This window comes from Aotus nancymaae, unplaced genomic scaffold, assembly GCF_030222135.1.
Source record: "Aotus nancymaae isolate 86718 unplaced genomic scaffold, 86718_ANA_hifiasm-v0.15.2.pri h1tg000012l, whole genome shotgun sequence".
Taxonomy (NCBI): domain Eukaryota; kingdom Metazoa; phylum Chordata; class Mammalia; order Primates; family Aotidae; genus Aotus; species Aotus nancymaae.
Window position 1 is genome coordinate 22,775,120 of NW_026988423.1, and position 16,336 is coordinate 22,791,455.

Below are 16,336 nucleotides of genomic sequence, written 5' to 3' on the forward strand. Positions count from 1 at the left end.
TTTTCAGGGAAAACAGTTTATTGTTGCCAGTAGACCCAAACAATAAGACGAATTGCAAAAGAAAGTCAGTCTGCTCCCAAAAGCAGATACATCCCAGCAGTCAGGTCATAGAGGGCCATCTCAGTGTCTCTCCCCTTCTAACCACCCCTTCCAGCCTCTCTATAGCACACACAACCGAGAAAGTGCATGAGGAGTTGGGTTTTCCCCTCCATGTGCACAAAGTGCAAGAACATTCCAAAATTTGCCTTTGGTGAATCAACTCAAAACACTGAGAAGTGATTACACGTACACACACAAACACACACACACATACACACACACACAGTGTAACTTTTGGGGTGGGTGTGGCGAGATGTTTGATATTTGTATATATAATATAGCTATACCTATAGAGACTATGTACAGTGCATCAGCAAGCTTCAATAAAGGAAGACGCCAGCAAGAGGCACAGCAAGAGACACAGGCTGCCCGTCCTTAAGACATAAGTAGGAAGGAAGATTTCTTGCTTCATCACCCGTGAACTGCACCAAGCCATTCCTATGGCCTGGGACTATCCTTTTGGACCTGCCCAGTATTTTCAATTGTCTATCTGCTTAACCTGACCTTGTAAATATTTACCAGCCCAACCTCCCCAAGGAGACTCGCAGAGAGAAACATGGATCCCATCAGCTTTTCCTTTTTATAAACTGGAACTAACAACTGTGATGAGTCCATAGCTAGGAGGCAGAGAGCAATTTCCAAAGCCAGTTCCAAGGCACCTCAAGGCATTTCAGTCCTGAAAAATTGTGCTTTGTTCTTATAAGCTAAATCCCATGGGTTAGCCAGCCCGTCTCTCTGTGCAGTGGCCCTTAATTAGGAGGAAGAGACAGATGGGGGGTGGGGTGAGGTGCTGAGAGAGCAGGAGAGGCTGGAGCAGTTGAGAGAGTCAGCAGACTGAAACCAGCAGAGCGTGGTGGTGGGAACCTGCAGCCAGAAGCCGGGATCGAGTCCCACGGTAGGAAGAGGAGGAGCTTGTCAGCGTAAGTTAGGAAGCAGGGTAGCTGTGGGAATGGCCGCTGTGGAAACATCTCACTGGTTTTCCACCTCTACCTACAGAAGCCCCATTTTGCTCCCAACCTCACTGCCCTGGGGGAGGCAGCTCTGAATCCTCTGGAGGAGATTCTAAGAGGCTCCAGAAGAAAATGCATATGAGGGCAGAGCACCTGGGGCAGAGATGGCTCCTGACCCAGCCCCATCTGCCGGGGCCATGAGACCCCTGAAGAGACATTGCTTTCCCTGGGCCCCAGTTAGTCAGGGCAGAGGAAAAAAAAGACTCCAGAAATCTTGGGCTTCTTGATGGAGAGTTAGAACTTCTCAGAATACACTAGGAAAGCCCGCAAATAATTCCCCTAAAAGTTAATGGATCCTGGAAAAAGATAAGATCCCAACATCAGCACAGATCCTCGCTCATCCTGGGAGAGAAGGACACTTAAAGGGTGACCAAAAAAACGAAATCTGCAAGCTGCAGAAATGTAGACAACCACTCTTGGTCCCAGCTGGCATGATGTGCCCACCGCCCATCTCTCTGCCCCCAGCTGGCAGGCTCAAGGATGGGCAGCGTCCATCTGCTGCAGGCATCCCGGTAGCTTAGCCCACCCCTGTTGGCAGTGTGTTGATTGGCAGTTAGGTACTGAGCTGATGAGTTTAGCATTTCCAGATGGGCTTGACTCACTCACCTCACACAGGTGTTACCAGGCTGCTTGCCCATGCCCCACTCTGCACCCACTCTGCCTGGCCTCTGTACCCTTGACCCTGTTGTATCTCCCCTCTTCCCTGCTGTGTCTCCCTTCCCAGAGCTCGGATTCTAGAATCTCTTCATCTTCCCCAACTGTAGCCTTGGAAGCAGCGTCTTGCAGAGGTGGAATTAGATGCACCAAAAAGTTAATCTTGGTCCGTACAGTGCTGACCTGGCAGTCCCCAATGCTTATGGCTTTGTGTATATCCCCGGTGCCCCCGCACAGTGCCTGGCACATAATAGATGCTCAATAAATGGTTGCTGAATCGAAGCAAATTAAGCTGAATCTCCTAGATGATATTTCTCTCTCCCCAAATTGGCCATGTGAGGGGCAGAGGCAGGGATTGGTCCCTGAGACTGTCATGGTCCTGCCTCCACCCCCTTTCCTCAGACTTATTCCCTATCCTGGGCACCTGACTCCCTGGGCACCTGACTCCCTGAGCAGGGATGGGGCTGAGCTCCTGGAAAGGCTGGGAAGTGCTGGAGCAGGAAATGGGGCATTGCCAGCAGCTGTGCCCTTCACAATCTGGCTCCCTCCCTCTCTGCTTCCTTCTAATCCTCCTCAGTCCCAGTTAGAGGGGCTGGGCTCCTGGGAGAGGGGCAGGGCTAAAGGAGCCCATCCCTCCACCTCGCCCCATCAAGGACCAGGTCCCAGAAGCCCCTCCCACTGGGAAAATGATGGCTCTGTTGATCCAAACTGGAGACTGAGGAGCTAGAGAAGAGGGCAGGACCCTGTTTCTGCCTGTTGGAACCTCAGTTTCCCCATCTGTAAGTGAGTGACTTGGCTAGTTGATATCTGAGGGTCTTCCAAGGTCATGTTCTCAGAGTCAGTGTTTCTGTCTCTTGCTCCTTCTCTCAGGCCTAATCAATTTCCATTGAATGTGAGTGTAATGGCAGTGATGGTCAGCTCCCCACAATTGCCACTTTTTTTTTTGAGGCGGAGTCTCTCTGTCACCCAGGCTGGAGTGCAGTGGCGCGATCTTGGCTCATTGCAACCTCTGCTTCCTGGGCTCAAGCGATTCTCCTCCTTTAGCCTCCCGAGTGGCTGGGATTACAGGCATGCACCATGCCCAGCTAATTTTTGTATTTTTAGTAGAGATGGATTTTGCCATGTTGGCCAGGCTGGTCTTGAACTCCTGACCTCAGGTGATCCACCCACCTTGGCCTCCCAAAGTGCTGGGATTACAGGCATGAGCCACTGTGCCTGACCCACAATTGCCACTTTTGTCCCCACAAAGGGAGTTGTTGGGAGAGGAGCGAGTAGCGTGGCTGCAGATGGGACAGGGTTGGCGTTGGGGTCTCAGGCTCCAAGGCCTCCCTCATGCCGGCCTCAGGCTTTCCCTTCCCTCTGTAGCCAAAAGCCAGGTGGAAACCCTACCGAGGGGAACTGGGAGAGTTCTCACTGAAGCCCCAAATAAAGCTTCCCCACCCTGTGCGCGGCCTCCTCATTTCCCAGCCTTGGCTGCCCCTTCCCAGGTAAGGGCAGTCACACCATGGAGAAGGTAGAGCCTGGAGCAACCTCCATTCACCATGGAGCTCACCCCTCAGCCCCTCGGCTGACTTTGAAACTGGCCTCTGTTGGTGGGTACCCCGCTGTGGAACATGGCCCCCTACCTGGAGCTGCTCTTCCAGTTCTGGCCTCATCCAGAGTCCAAAGGGATTAGGAGCCAATGGGAGCCCCAAGGAGGCCACTAACAATGGAAACGAGGGCCCAGCACGGCCTCCTGGGCCAGGGCGCATGTCCAGCTTTGCCCACAGCCCCAGCTTTCCTTCAGTGCCCTGGAATGCACAGTCACCCCTTTAACATGCCCCTCCAAGTTTCAGGAACTCATCGTCACCTCCAGCCTGATGGCTGCTCTGGGCTGGGAGCAGGGGAGGAGCACAGCTGCGCCAGGCCAAGGCCCTCCCGAGGGACCTCCGTCAGCACAGGAAAGCCCTCTCTCCCTACCAGGTCCTCTCTGAAGCCACTTTCAGGCCAAGCACTGGGCAGGTGGACAGTGGCCCCCTCCTCCACCCCTGCCCACCCACTCCCTTCTCTCTGGGGACCTTCACACATGCCTCCTGCCTCCTCCCAGGGACTGGCAGTTGGGAGCCCCTTCTCTCCTCTCCCCAGGGCCCACACGTCCCAGAGCATGGCAGGTTTCTCAGATGGAAGAGAGTGGGTCACTCTTGGTGCAGGGCGGGAGATACAAAGTGGGGGGTTCAGGAGGCCCCAGGTAGGCCCTGGGATCCTAGGTCACGGGACGCACACCAAGAGCGGGCAGGCAGGGTCACTGTACAGGACGGATCGGAAGGAGACGGGACGCGGGAGGCTGCAGGGTCGCCCACCCACTACTTGGCGCCATCATCTGCATTGCCCTCGCCGTCCGTCTTGCCCTCCTCCTCAGTCTTCAGGTCATCTGTGCTCAGCTTCTGCTCTTTTTTTCTCCTCACACACTTGACCACCATCAGCACCAAGATGACCACAGCCAGGAAGCCCCCGACGGAGGCACCCACAATCACAGCCACGGTGGAGTCCCGCTCAGGGGGCTCTGGAAAGGAAGCAGAGCCACTGAGCACTGAGCACAGGGCTGGGAAAGAGGCCCCCTCCGCCACCCCACTCCCCTGTGGCACGCGTGGAGCCATCCTGACTTTCCTCTCCTCCACTGACAGGACTTTAGCAAAGCCAAAAAGCAATCCAGGTGACTGACCCTGAAGCGCCCCCGCCCCCAAATCCCAGGACACCCAAAGCCCTCAGAGGAGGTAGGGTGATAAAGTATTTAAAAGCATGAACTTTAAGATCAAACAGACCCAAATTTGAGTCCTAATTGTACAACTTATGAATTGTGTGACCTTAGGTAACTTAGCCTGTCTAACCTCAGTTTTCTAACCTGTGAAATGGGGATAATAATAGTACCTCCCTCATAAGGTTTTTATGAGGAAAAGACAATGCGTAAACAGACCTTAGCCCGATGGCTGAGACACAGAAGTACCCAATAAATGAAAGCTGCCATCATCGCTATCATTATTACTGTTGTCATTTGAAATGGGGTCTTGCTCTGTTGCCCAAGCTGGAGTGCAGTGGTGCAATCATGATTCACTGCAGCCTCAACCTGCTGGGCTCAGGTGATCCTCTCACCTCAGTCTCCCAAGTAGCTGGGAGTCAGGTGCAAGCCACCATGCCCAGCTAATTTTTGCATTTTCTGTAGAGATGGGGTTTTGCCATGTTGCCCAGGCTGGTCTCGAACTCCTGAGCTCAAGCAACCTGCCTGCCTCAGCCTCCCAAAGTGCTGTGATTACAGGGGTGAACCACCACATCCCGCCCCATCCTCAAGAGCAGGATCATAGTCTATATCATTACCTGGACTCTCTGGGACATGTTCCCAGGTCCTTGAGGACTAGAGGGAAGAAAATAGATGCTTTCTATGCAGCACAATGTTGCTCCCACCCTCAGGAGGGCACGGCCTCCCCAAAGTGCCCTGAGCTAATGCTGCGGAGAGCAGGTGGGTGGGAAAGGTCAGGGCCCCGCAGCCGGCACCCCAGACCTCACCTTCCATAATGACCTCCAGGTGGATCTTGCCGTGGCCACGGTGGCGGTCGGGTGGGTTCATGATGTAGCAGTTGTAAATGCCCTTGTCCTCCAGCTGCACGTTTCTCAGCATCACTGACACATCATACTTGCTGGGGTTCCCCGAGAACTCCACGCGGTCTTGAAACCGCTCCAGTTTCAGGTTAATGATCTTCATGCGGAACTGGAGGAACTGGGGACGGGGCAAGGGACAGGATGGGTGGCTGGATGAGCAAGGAACTACAAGGACAGTGGGGATGCCCCCATCCACTCTTTTCCTGGGGAAGAGAAGCAGTTACCTCCAGGGGGCACCTGTGGTGTGCAGCACACCTGTGTCAAAGCCTCCAGAGCACGCAGCCCACCTGGGGTCCTCTGGAACCCTGGTCCAGTTCAGGGGCCAGTGGGGGGACCGGGGGCTTCGTGCTGCAGGGCTTCTGCCTCCTCCCCCAGCCCCGCCTCCAGCCCAGGACTCACCATCTCCTCCGAGCAGTTGTTGCACTGCTGGTAAGTCCAGTTCAGGGAGAACTGCTTGTGGTTTACCTTGTAGCAGGAGTTGAAGGTGCAGGGCAGGCGGGCGTCAGAGCCATTGAGGACGTTGAGGATGGGAGGTACTGTGACCTCCATGCTCTGTCCTGGTGGCACTGCAGATGAAGCCACAAGCTGGTGAGGAGTCTGGCCGAAAGGGCTGGGGAGGGCCAAGCCCTCTGTGCCTGGGGGGTGTTGGGGGATGAGGCAGCATGGAGCTACAGGCAGGGAACCGGGTCCTTGACAGCTCCAGTTAGTCAGGAGGTGGGAGTTATTGTTATTTGCAAGAGGGTCTCACTCTGTTGCCCAAGCTGGAGTGCAGTGGTGCAATCATGATTCACTGCAGCCTCGACCTGCTGGGCTCAGGTGATCCTCTCACCTCAGCCTCCTAAGTAGCTGGGAGTACAGGTGCAAGCCGCATGGAACTGGGCTTCGTTCCTCCTGGCCTGGGCCCACTCGGCCTCCCCAGTTTGTTCTCCTGGAGTGGGCAGTCACTCGGGACAGCAGATGTGGTCTTTGGGGCAAAATGAGGTAGCAGAGCAGGTAGGGGAGGAGAGGAACCAAATCATCACATCATCTATCTGTCAAGTCAGGGGCAGCCAAATGGCCCCAGCGTTTTCTAGAACCACTGTTGGGTGACCTCCCACCACTTGCTCCAGTTCTGTCACATGCTAGCAGAAGACCATGGACAAGGGGGTTCACTATGCTTGCCTCGGTTTCCCCCTTATTCTCACCACTTCTAAACATCTTTGCTCAGCCAAAGCCCTTCCCCTTCCGGCTGAAACTGCAGGACTCCCGCAGTTCTGTTCTCAGGACAGCAGTCTGAGAACAGCTGGAGATTTGGAAGGCCTCGATCTCCGTATCCCAGGGACAGAGCAAAGTTGTCCCAGCCCCCTACCTTCCTCAGGCTTGTGACAGACAGGAAAGAGGGCAGACAAGGCGTGGGGGAAGAGGTGCCCCAGAAGAAGAGGCACCATTCCAAGGACCAACTGATGGGTCTGCAGGGACAGGAGTCCCTCTCAGAGATGTCTGAGAGACGCCACAGCAAGGAGCTGCCACAGGCAGGCAGGGTGGGAGCTGCTGGTTCTATGGAGTCCCATTAGGAAAACCAGACACAGGCCAGGAGCCCTTGGTGCTGGGGCTGAGAAAGGCCTGTCCCCCTGTGATAGTCTAAGCTGGACGGAGCCTACAGGGAGGCGAGCGAGGGGCCTGAGGCATGACACTTAAGGGGTATCCACTCTCTGGTCATGGAGATACCTCCTTAAATGTCACACCAGGCACCTCACTGGACTCACCTGAGTCCAAGATGCTCTGCCTGTATCATCAAAAACCTTATCTCAGAAGATTCCTTTTCTTTATGGAAGATAAACAGCAGTGTTCAGCACCATTCAGTCACTCATTCACCAAATATTTATAAATCACCGACTGTGTGCCAGGCACTTAGTCTAGGCCCTGGGGGTTACTGCTGTGAACAAGACAGGCAGGGTCACTGCATCATGAAGCTTGTATTCTGGGGAGAAGGATAGACATCAACAAGGCAAAACATCATGGAATTGTAGATGGAGATCCATAGCAAGGTAGAGGGGCATTGTTTGATGTCGGGTGGGCTGGGAAGACGGCTCTGTGCCCCCCTGAAGTGAGGGAGGGAATGAGCCCATTGAGGTTTTGAGGGAGCCAAGCTCCCAGGCAGGAGTACTCCCAGGGGTCAAGACCCAGTGGCTGGGAGGAGTTTCGTGTGCCTGAGGCAGAGGGAGCAGAGTGACTGAGGGGCTGCATGGTGAGACTTGAAGCCCAAGCTTTACACATGGACCAGCTCACAGAGGCTTGTGGGCCAGGATTCGGAATGAGTTTACACTTGGAGTGTGATAGGAGGTCGCTGCAGGGTTGGGGAGTGTGCGGGCCGCTGGGAGGCTGTCCAGCCTGATAGTGGCTGATGTGGGAACAGCATAGACAAGGGGATGCAACCAGACTTGGGTTCAATCCCAGCTCTGGCATCAGAAGCTGGGAGAGTGAGGGCTGCTCCTTTGTAAAATGCAGATGGTGACACCTATCTCCCAGGGTTGTCTTGATAATGAAAATAAGCAGAAAATAAGCAAATGGTAGCTGCTGTTATCCTCCATTCTCCCCGTGCTGCCTTGTAAACAGGAAGGGCTTCTAGAAGAGCCTCTGGCCTGGCCTGAGGGCACCTTGGAGACTGCCCCCCTCCAGCTAGTCCATAGGAATTGGCGAACAGCACCAGGCCTGCAGGGCTCCTATTTTTCAAATTGCCATTTTTTTTTTTTTTTTTTTTTTTTTTTGGCACAAAGCTGCAGGGCACCACCCCAGAAGCCCCAGCCCTGCAGCCTGCATGCAAGGGAATCAGCGTCTGCCTGGAGCATCCTTCTGCCAGCCCAGCCCCTGGGCCCAGCGACCCGGGCAAGTGGCAGGACTTAAGAACCAGAGATTCTCTGAACTGGCAACAGCCCTGGATTGGGGGGTAGGCATGGGGACCTCACCTGTCCTCCAACCTGGGAGACAAGTGTCACCATCTGCATTTTCTAGAGGAGGAGCCCAGGGCGGAGGATTCCAGGTGTAAGCTTAAGTGCTCATTAGGGGAGTTGGGACCGGGGAGGCTGAGTGGGCCCCTGCCAGGAAGAATAAAGCCCAATTCCATCTCCTGAACTTTCGTCGCCATTCAGAAAGCATCTGGCACCGCACCAGCCAGGGAGGAGGTGTGCAGAAAATGCCAACAGCACCCCCATCTGCAGAGGCCCAGAGCTCTGAGGGAAGGCAGTGACAGTGCTTGTCCTGAGCTTACCTCCCATCCCAGGACTGTCCTGCCCCTCTGACCCTTCCCTCGGAAGGTCGGTCACCTTCCCAGGGGCTCCCCAGGCCAAACAGTCAGCGTTCTGTGAAGCCCGGCTGACCCTGTGCGGGCCTCTGCCCCACACCAAGCCCAAGGCTCCACTCCAGATTAGAACTTGAACCCCACCATCTCGAAGGAACTAGCACCCTGTCGTGGGGGAGGTCAGGATAGAGAGGAGTGCGGGGGCTTCTTTTTGGCCGGCAGGACTGGGGCAGCTGGAGAGGTGCAATGCGGGCTCCGGCTCCCTACCCTGCAGAGCGGCACTGCAGCGCGGCACTGCAGAAGGCACCGGGCGGAACACGCGTGCCCTCTAGTGGTCACAGAGGTCAAACGTCAAGTTTCATCCTGCGGAGCGAGCCGAAGGGATCCCCAAACCAGAGAAAGCCAGAGCTTGGAGCTCAGATCAGAAACCGTAGATCTAGCCCCATTGTTTTACCGGTGAGGAAAGAGAGGCCATGAGAGCCACACGCAGAGAATAGGGACAAGCTGAGGCCAGAGTCATGGTTCCTGGCCCCTAATCCAAGATCCCCACGTGAGCCTGTGGCCTCGCCGGAATCCCAGCAGCTCTAGGCTGCTCGGTCTCAGAACTTCTGCCAGTCCGGGGCCCTCATTAAATATGAGGGGACCATGGCTCAACAAGGTCAGAGCTGTGTGCAAAACTCTGGTCCCTTGATTAACTCTCCTACTTCGGGAAAGCACCCGAATGCACGGCCAAGGCCGCAGAAAGGACTTCATCATGATCACAAACCCTTACAAAATGCTTACAACGAGCCAGGCACTGTTTAAGCACTCTATGTATATCACCTTATTTAATGCTCACGAAACGCTGTTCTCACTCCTCCATTCCGGATGAGGAAGACGGAGCACAAAGAAGTCACGGGAAGAGCCCAAGTTCACGGCTAGTAAAAGGCGAAGCTTGAATCCGAAGCCAGGCTGCCCGGCTCCAGACAGGGCTGACGCGTTGAAGCTGAGTGGGGAAGTGATCCCCATTCCAAGGCATCAGGGGACCAGATCTCTTGCTGACTACATGACAGGTCCAACTCCAGGCAGGCCGGCCAGCAGGGAATGGACCCATTTAAAGGAACCGCCATATAAAGTTGGTGGGGGGACCCACAATCTTCCTGGTCATCCCATTTGAGGCCAGGTCTGGGACCTGTGTCTCCTGACTTTCAACTCACAGAAGGAAAATAATCATCAACAGGCTGTGGCTTCTGATCTTAGATCCAAAATCTCAGCATTGCCGGCTCCCCACCCCCACTGTCTCCAAGGCACATCTGGACCCCTCAGGCTTGGTGTCATCCACTGTTCTAACCAGCCCACCTCGCAGAGACTGTGAACATTTGCTCATCTGCCAAATGCTATCTCTTGCAGAGACTGGAAGTTAATTTCTTCACTCCTCTTTCCACTCTACAGCAACCTATTAGGTAGTTATTTTCTTCTTGGTTAAAAAAAAAGTGTCTAAACAGGGCAGTTTAGACACTAAAAAGTGTCTCCCGGGGCAGCCCCTGCCTCCCACATGAGTGTGGCATCCAGCCCATATATCCGCACCTACGCTGCCTTAGTATCCAGACCCATCCTGCTCCAGGGTCTCCCCAGCCCTGGCCGCTCCAGTCCATCCCCAGACAACCAGGAGCAACCCGCCCTCATCACTCTTCACCTCCAACGCCTACCCACTGCTTTCAGGATTGAGTCCAGACTCCTGGGCACAGCTTCCAAGCCCTTTGCCATCTGGGGCCAACCTATACCCTAGCCTCATCTCCTGCCAGCCCCCATCTCCCCAGGTCCCCTTCACTCCAGTGACCCTCAGTTCCGATTTTTGTGAAAACACCACCTTCCTTCCCTCCTCCATGCCTTTGCACATATTTTGCTTCAGGTTGGGAAGCTCATTCGCCCTCCTGCCTCTTACTTATCCTTCAGGTCCCAGCTCACAGGGCATAGCCTCAGTGACTCTCCCCAGTGTCCTTGTCCTCACCCCAAGCCGGTTCCTATCTCTTCCACATGACTTGAGGGCAGAATGTCAGGATAGTTAAACTCCCAGAGCCTCTGTTTCCTCATCCGTAATAGAGGGGACGATAAGAGCCCAACTTCATAGGGCTGTCGTAGGGATGAAATGACTTACTACCTGTACGAAGCTCAGCACGGCGCCTAGCACACAGCCTGGACAAAAGCTAGCTGCGACTGACTCTCATTATTGCTGTTACTGTTACCGTACATACAATGTTCTCTTGTTATTACTTGTTTTCCTCAAGAGGCTCCGGGGAACTGATTCTTATTCATCTTGGTGTCCCTGGCACTCAGGACAGTATATGACACAGAGTGAGGACTCAGTAAAGTCTGCTGAAGGAAGAAAACACAGCTTTCTCTCCATGTCTGGTCCCTGCAGCCCCAAGCAGCAGATATGTGCAGTGGATGAGAATGAGGACCAAACTTCCTCACTTTCTTCCTTTTTTTTTTTTTTTTTTTCTTTTGAGACAAGGTCTGGCTCTGTTGCCTGTGCTGGAATACAGTGGTGTGATCACGGCTCGCTGCAGCCTCGAACTCTTGATACTCCTACCTCAGCCTCCTGGAGCAGTTAGGACTACAGGCACACGACACCATGCCTGACTCATTTTCCTTTTTTTTTTTCTTTTCTTTCTTTTTTTTTTTTATTTTTTGTAGAAACAGGGTCTTGCTATGTTGCCCAGCCTGGTCCCCAACTCCTGGCCTCAAGCAGTCCTCCCACCTCGTCCTCCCAAAGCGCTGGGATACAGGCGTGAGTCACCATTCTCAGCCCAGACTCCACTTTCTATGCCTCCTCTAACGTAATCCATACCTATGGTAACCAGGCCAGGGACTATGGAGTCAACAGCCTCAAGAAAAACTTGAGGGAAGTCCAATCACTTGAATTGTTTCTGGCTAAAACTAGCCTCGTATGCTTCTGTCTGGGGTAGAGCCAGTTGCCCACCTGCCCTTTCTCTTTGCCACCTCCACGGTCATTCCCACAAGCCCAGCCCCGACAGTCTCCTCCCTCATCACTTGTGGCATCCTCTGTCCTGGGGATCGATGCTACTGCAACACCGCCAAAGTTCCATTGTCAACTCAGCCCTCAGCATTGGAGTGCCGGGAGCATGCCTCATCACGGCACCAATCGAGTGCCTTGAATCGAGTTCAAGGTCCCCATGTCTGCACCCTCTCCCACTCAGGTTTGCAGAAGCTTTAGCTTCTTCCCACCACCATCGCCCAGCCCCAACACTCAGACCTCTTCATCCCAGGGTCCATCTTCCCCTAGACTGTGCCCTAGCCCAGGGCTTCGGGTCCTGGTCACTGAACTTAGCTAAGGCTCTCACCAGGCAGCTTCCCTCCTGCAGGAAGCACTTTCTACATCCCGAGGCAGGAGGCCTGTTGTCCAGCTGGGGCTCCTTACAACAGGCCACTCGCCCAACTCCCCCTCTTTCAGCCTGTCCTGAGACTCTGATTAGGTATTGTTAATACAGCAATGCCATTTCTTGAACATTGGGGGCAGTGGAATCCAACATTTAAGAGAATGTGCTGAAGTCAGACACAGGAAGTTCAAATCTCAGCTCCCCTTTCAGTAGTCAGGTAACCTTACTGGGCAACTTAATGTATCTTCTCTATGCCTCTGTTTCCTCCCTGTAACCTGAGTGTAATAGAATCTACCTCAGTCAATGGCTGTGAGGGCTAAACAACATACACAGCTCGTGGGCCCATGGAAGCATTCTTAAGTTAGCCATTGCTGAGTTCTTGCCGTGTACCGGATCACAGACACGCCAGGCAGTAGGCATTCTTTAGTTTACCTGGGAGAGAATTGAAGCTCAGAGGGGTTGAGTAACTTGCCTGTGGTCATTACGTAAATGACAAAGGTGGCTTGAAACCCAGGTCCTGCTCTGATGTTAATATGCCAAGCAACTCAGCAAAGCAGGCTGGCAGGGCATCCGCACTGTCTGTGGTTAGAATCCTACTCCAAACCCAGCGCATCACGCCACAGAAAGAGAGAGGCTTCGCGATGGGGAATATTCCCATCAACAGTCCTTGGACTTGACTCTCAGCGGCTGCTCCAGCAATGAGTAAGTTTAGGAGCAAGAATGAAACTCTACAAAGCAGGCTTGCAAACAACTTTCTAGCCCACCTCCCCACCAGGAAGTCTCTGAGTGGTCAAATACGAAATTAATATTTGGGGCCACTTGACAGGACAGTCTGCAAGACTGGGCTGGGCTGTTCTGAGGCTGGATTTAAAGGGCCGCAACCTCGCTCGGCCCATGGGTTCCAATTTCTCCTGAATCTCTACACCAGGCCCCTCCTCCATTCCATCCGGCCCAAGCCAAAGGTGCCTTCTTCATCAGTGCATGCCTCAGCAGGCCTCCTCCCTACCCAGTTATCATTCCCCAAGCCCGCTTCCCACCTACTCCCACACACGTTCCAACACATCAGTGAGACTGAGTGCCAGGAAGCCAGACCCAGACTCAACTTTCTGCCGCGAGCTCCCCCACACACTCTCCTAATACCCGAAATCCACCAGGATCAAGGTTCCGAAAAGAAGCCCCTTTGGGGAGCAGTAAGTCCCAGTACCCCACATTTGCGGCAACAACAACAAAAATCCCTGGAGAGACTGCAGATCAATCCACTCTCTGCCCCACCCCCACGGAGGTCCACTTAGGGAACTTCCAGAGCAGATTCACCTTCCTTGACAATGGTCAGCCCCCAGCAACACTCAGATCCCCTGACCGAACATTTCTGTGACCAAGTAGTCCCAGGGTTCTGCAGTCCCCGGCAGCGTCCCTTCCAGTCCCCAGCACCTCCCTTCCCAAGGACACAGAGGGAAGCGCTAGCAATGTCTTCTTTCCTGTCCCCTGCCCCCATCCTCTTCACGTTGCGGCTACACTTCTGAACCCTCGGGAGCATGCAGATGTGAGTCTAACTTACCCAAAGAGAAAAAGAGACTGAGCCCCGTGAGACTGAAGGCAGGGCGAGGTAGCCAGGCATCTCTGTGCATTTTCAGAGACTGAGATGTTAGTCGGGTGGGCTACGGGAGAGGGTGATTTGAGGGGGCGAGGACTACAAGGGAGGAATGGTTGGATGCTAAAAAAAAATGCACGGATGTACTTCAAAGACATATACAACATTAAGGAAGCTTTATTTCCATCTCTCTAATATGGCCGGCTTGTATGTTGCTGCTAAAAAGAGAGAGAGAGGGAGTGTGTAAAGGAGAAAGAGAGAGATGGTGGGGAGAGAAAAGGGGGATGGGGTAAATATTGTGGTTGGTGGATTTCAAAAAGCAGGTGGGAGGGCATAAAAAAAGTCGCTTTGAAAAGAACAAAATCCCAGAAATTTTTACCCTCTAAAACAAGAAATTTGCTTTGAAAAGAACAAAATCCCATAAATTTTTACCCTCTAAAATAAGAAATAATACAAACCCTGCATTTCGACTTCACTGGGATGATTGTTGGATTTTGAAAGCTATTAGAGGAATCCATTTATTTTAAAGATTCTGTAAAGGGGAACACTTTTTGTCATTTAAAAACGCCCCCAGGCTGGTGCAGTGGCTCACACTTTTAATCCCAGCACTTTGGGAGGTCAGATGGATCGCCTGAGTCCAGGAGTTCAAGACCAGCCCGGGCAACCTGGCAAAACCCATCTCTACTAAAAATACAAAATCTAGAGAGGCGTGATGTGGCATGCCTGTAGTCCCAGCTACAGCACTGCACTCCAGCCTCGGCCCTGTCTCAAAAGAAAAAAAAAAAAAAAAAAACCCTAAAAAAAAGGAGATGCTTGTGTTGTGTTATTGAAAAGGTTCTGGAAGGTGAGTTGGAGAAACTTTCAGGAAGTAATGATTTCCTCATTCTAGAGTTTCCACTGAAAACAGAACATGTTGAAGCAGGCTGATATAAGAATATCTAAGAGGTCTTACAATCGAATGTAACACGAGCCTTTGGAGAAACCTGATTCGAACAAATCAACAGGAAAGAAAAGTTTTTGAGGCAATTGAGAAAAGTTAAATTTGGACTACATATTAGATTATATTAATGAATCATTCTTAATTTCGTTGCATGTGATAAAATGTGGTTTTGTTCTTTAACATCTTTATCTGTTAAAGACACACATTGGTGTGTTTATAGGTGAAATAATATGATGACTGGATTTGCTTTAAGATATTCAAAGAAGCCGGGCACGGTGGCTCACACCTGTAATCCCAGCACTTTAGGAGGCTGAGCCACGCGTATCACCTGAGGTTGGAGTTCGGGACCAGCCTGGCCAACATGGTGAATCCCCGTGTCTGCTAAAAATACAAAAATTAGCCTGGTGTGGGGGCGTGTGCCTGTAATCTCAGCTACTTGCAGGGACTGAGGCAGGAGAATTGCTTGAACCCAAGAGGCAGAGGTTGTAGTGAGCCGAGATCACACCACTGCACTCCAGTCTGGGCCACAGAGCAAGACTCCATCTCAAAAAAAAAAAAAAAAGATATTCAAAGAACAAAAGAGATGGGAGAATAGGTAGCCGAGACTGGATGCTGTGGTTGGTAGTTGAAACTAGCTGGTGATGCACTCCAGACTCCTGTAAAGGGCTTGTCATATAGTCTCTCTTCTTTTGTGTATGTTTAAAACTTTTTTCTTTTGAAGAAGGAAGAAAAAAATAAGCTAATGTCAGAAGCAGGAGGATTTAGGGGGTGGAGTCCAAGGTGGCCCAAAGCAGAGATGATCACCATACTTCTGGGGAGACAGTTAAGTAGAGCAGAGATTTGCAAGCAGCAATCACCTGCATTTGTGACGGGCGCTTTGTGTACCAAACGAGGAGCAACTAATATTTTGAGCATTAACTCTGTGCCACTCTACATGTGATATCTCAATTATTTTTATTTTTTTAGACAGGGTCTCACTCTGTCACCTAGGCTGGAAGGTAGTGGCAAAATCTCAGCTCACTGCAACCTCCGCCTCCTGGGTTCAACCAATTCTTGCGTCTCAGCCTCCAGAGTAGCTGGAACTACATGCACGTGCCACCACACGTGGCAAATTTTTTTGTATTTTTAGTAGAGACAGGGTTTTACCACGTTGGCCAGGCTGGTCTCGAACTCCTGGCCTCAAGTGTTCCACCTGCCTCAGCCTCCCAAAGTGCTGGGATTACAGGCATGAGCCACCGAACCCAGCCTGTGAAATCTCAGTTTAATCTTAACTCTGGGATAGGTGATTTCTTTTTTTTTTTGAGACGGAGTCTCACTCTATGGCCCAGGCTGGAGCGCAGTAACATGATCTTGGCTCACTGCAACCTCCGCCTCCCAGGTTCAAGTGATTCTTCTGCTTCAGCCTCCTGAGTAGCTGTGATTATAGGCTCCCACAACCACGCCAAGCTAATTTTTTGTTTTTAGTAGAGACAGGGTTTCGCCATGTTGGCCAGGCTGGTCTCAAACTCCTGACCTCAAGTGATCCGCCTGCCTTGGCCTCCCAAAGTGCTGGGATTACAGATGTGAGCCACTGTGCCTGGCCTTTATTCTTTTTTTTTTTTCTAGATGGAGTCTTGCACAGCCACCTAGGCTGGAGTGTAATGGTACAATCTCGGCTCACTGCAAACACCATCTTTCGGGTTCAAGTGATTTTCTTGTCTCAGCCTCCCAAGTAGCTGGGATTACAGGCACCTGTTGTCATGCCTGGCTAAT

At 52.4% G+C, this 16,336-nt stretch overlaps 1 protein-coding gene across 1 annotated transcript; it reads right to left on the reverse strand.

The window, feature by feature from the left end:
• SCN2B (sodium voltage-gated channel beta subunit 2) lies at positions 1 to 13,912 on the reverse strand. The gene is made up of 4 exons (XM_012470409.2): positions 13,612 to 13,912; positions 5,796 to 5,962; positions 5,304 to 5,514; positions 1 to 4,305 (listed from the first exon to the last, which is right to left on the reverse strand). Exons 1-4 carry the CDS (start codon positions 13,679 to 13,681, stop codon positions 4,106 to 4,108), a joined length of 648 nt encoding a protein of 215 aa, XP_012325832.1. The 5' UTR covers positions 13,682 to 13,912; the 3' UTR covers positions 1 to 4,105.
• Between the last annotated feature and the right edge of the window lie 2,424 nt (positions 13,913 to 16,336).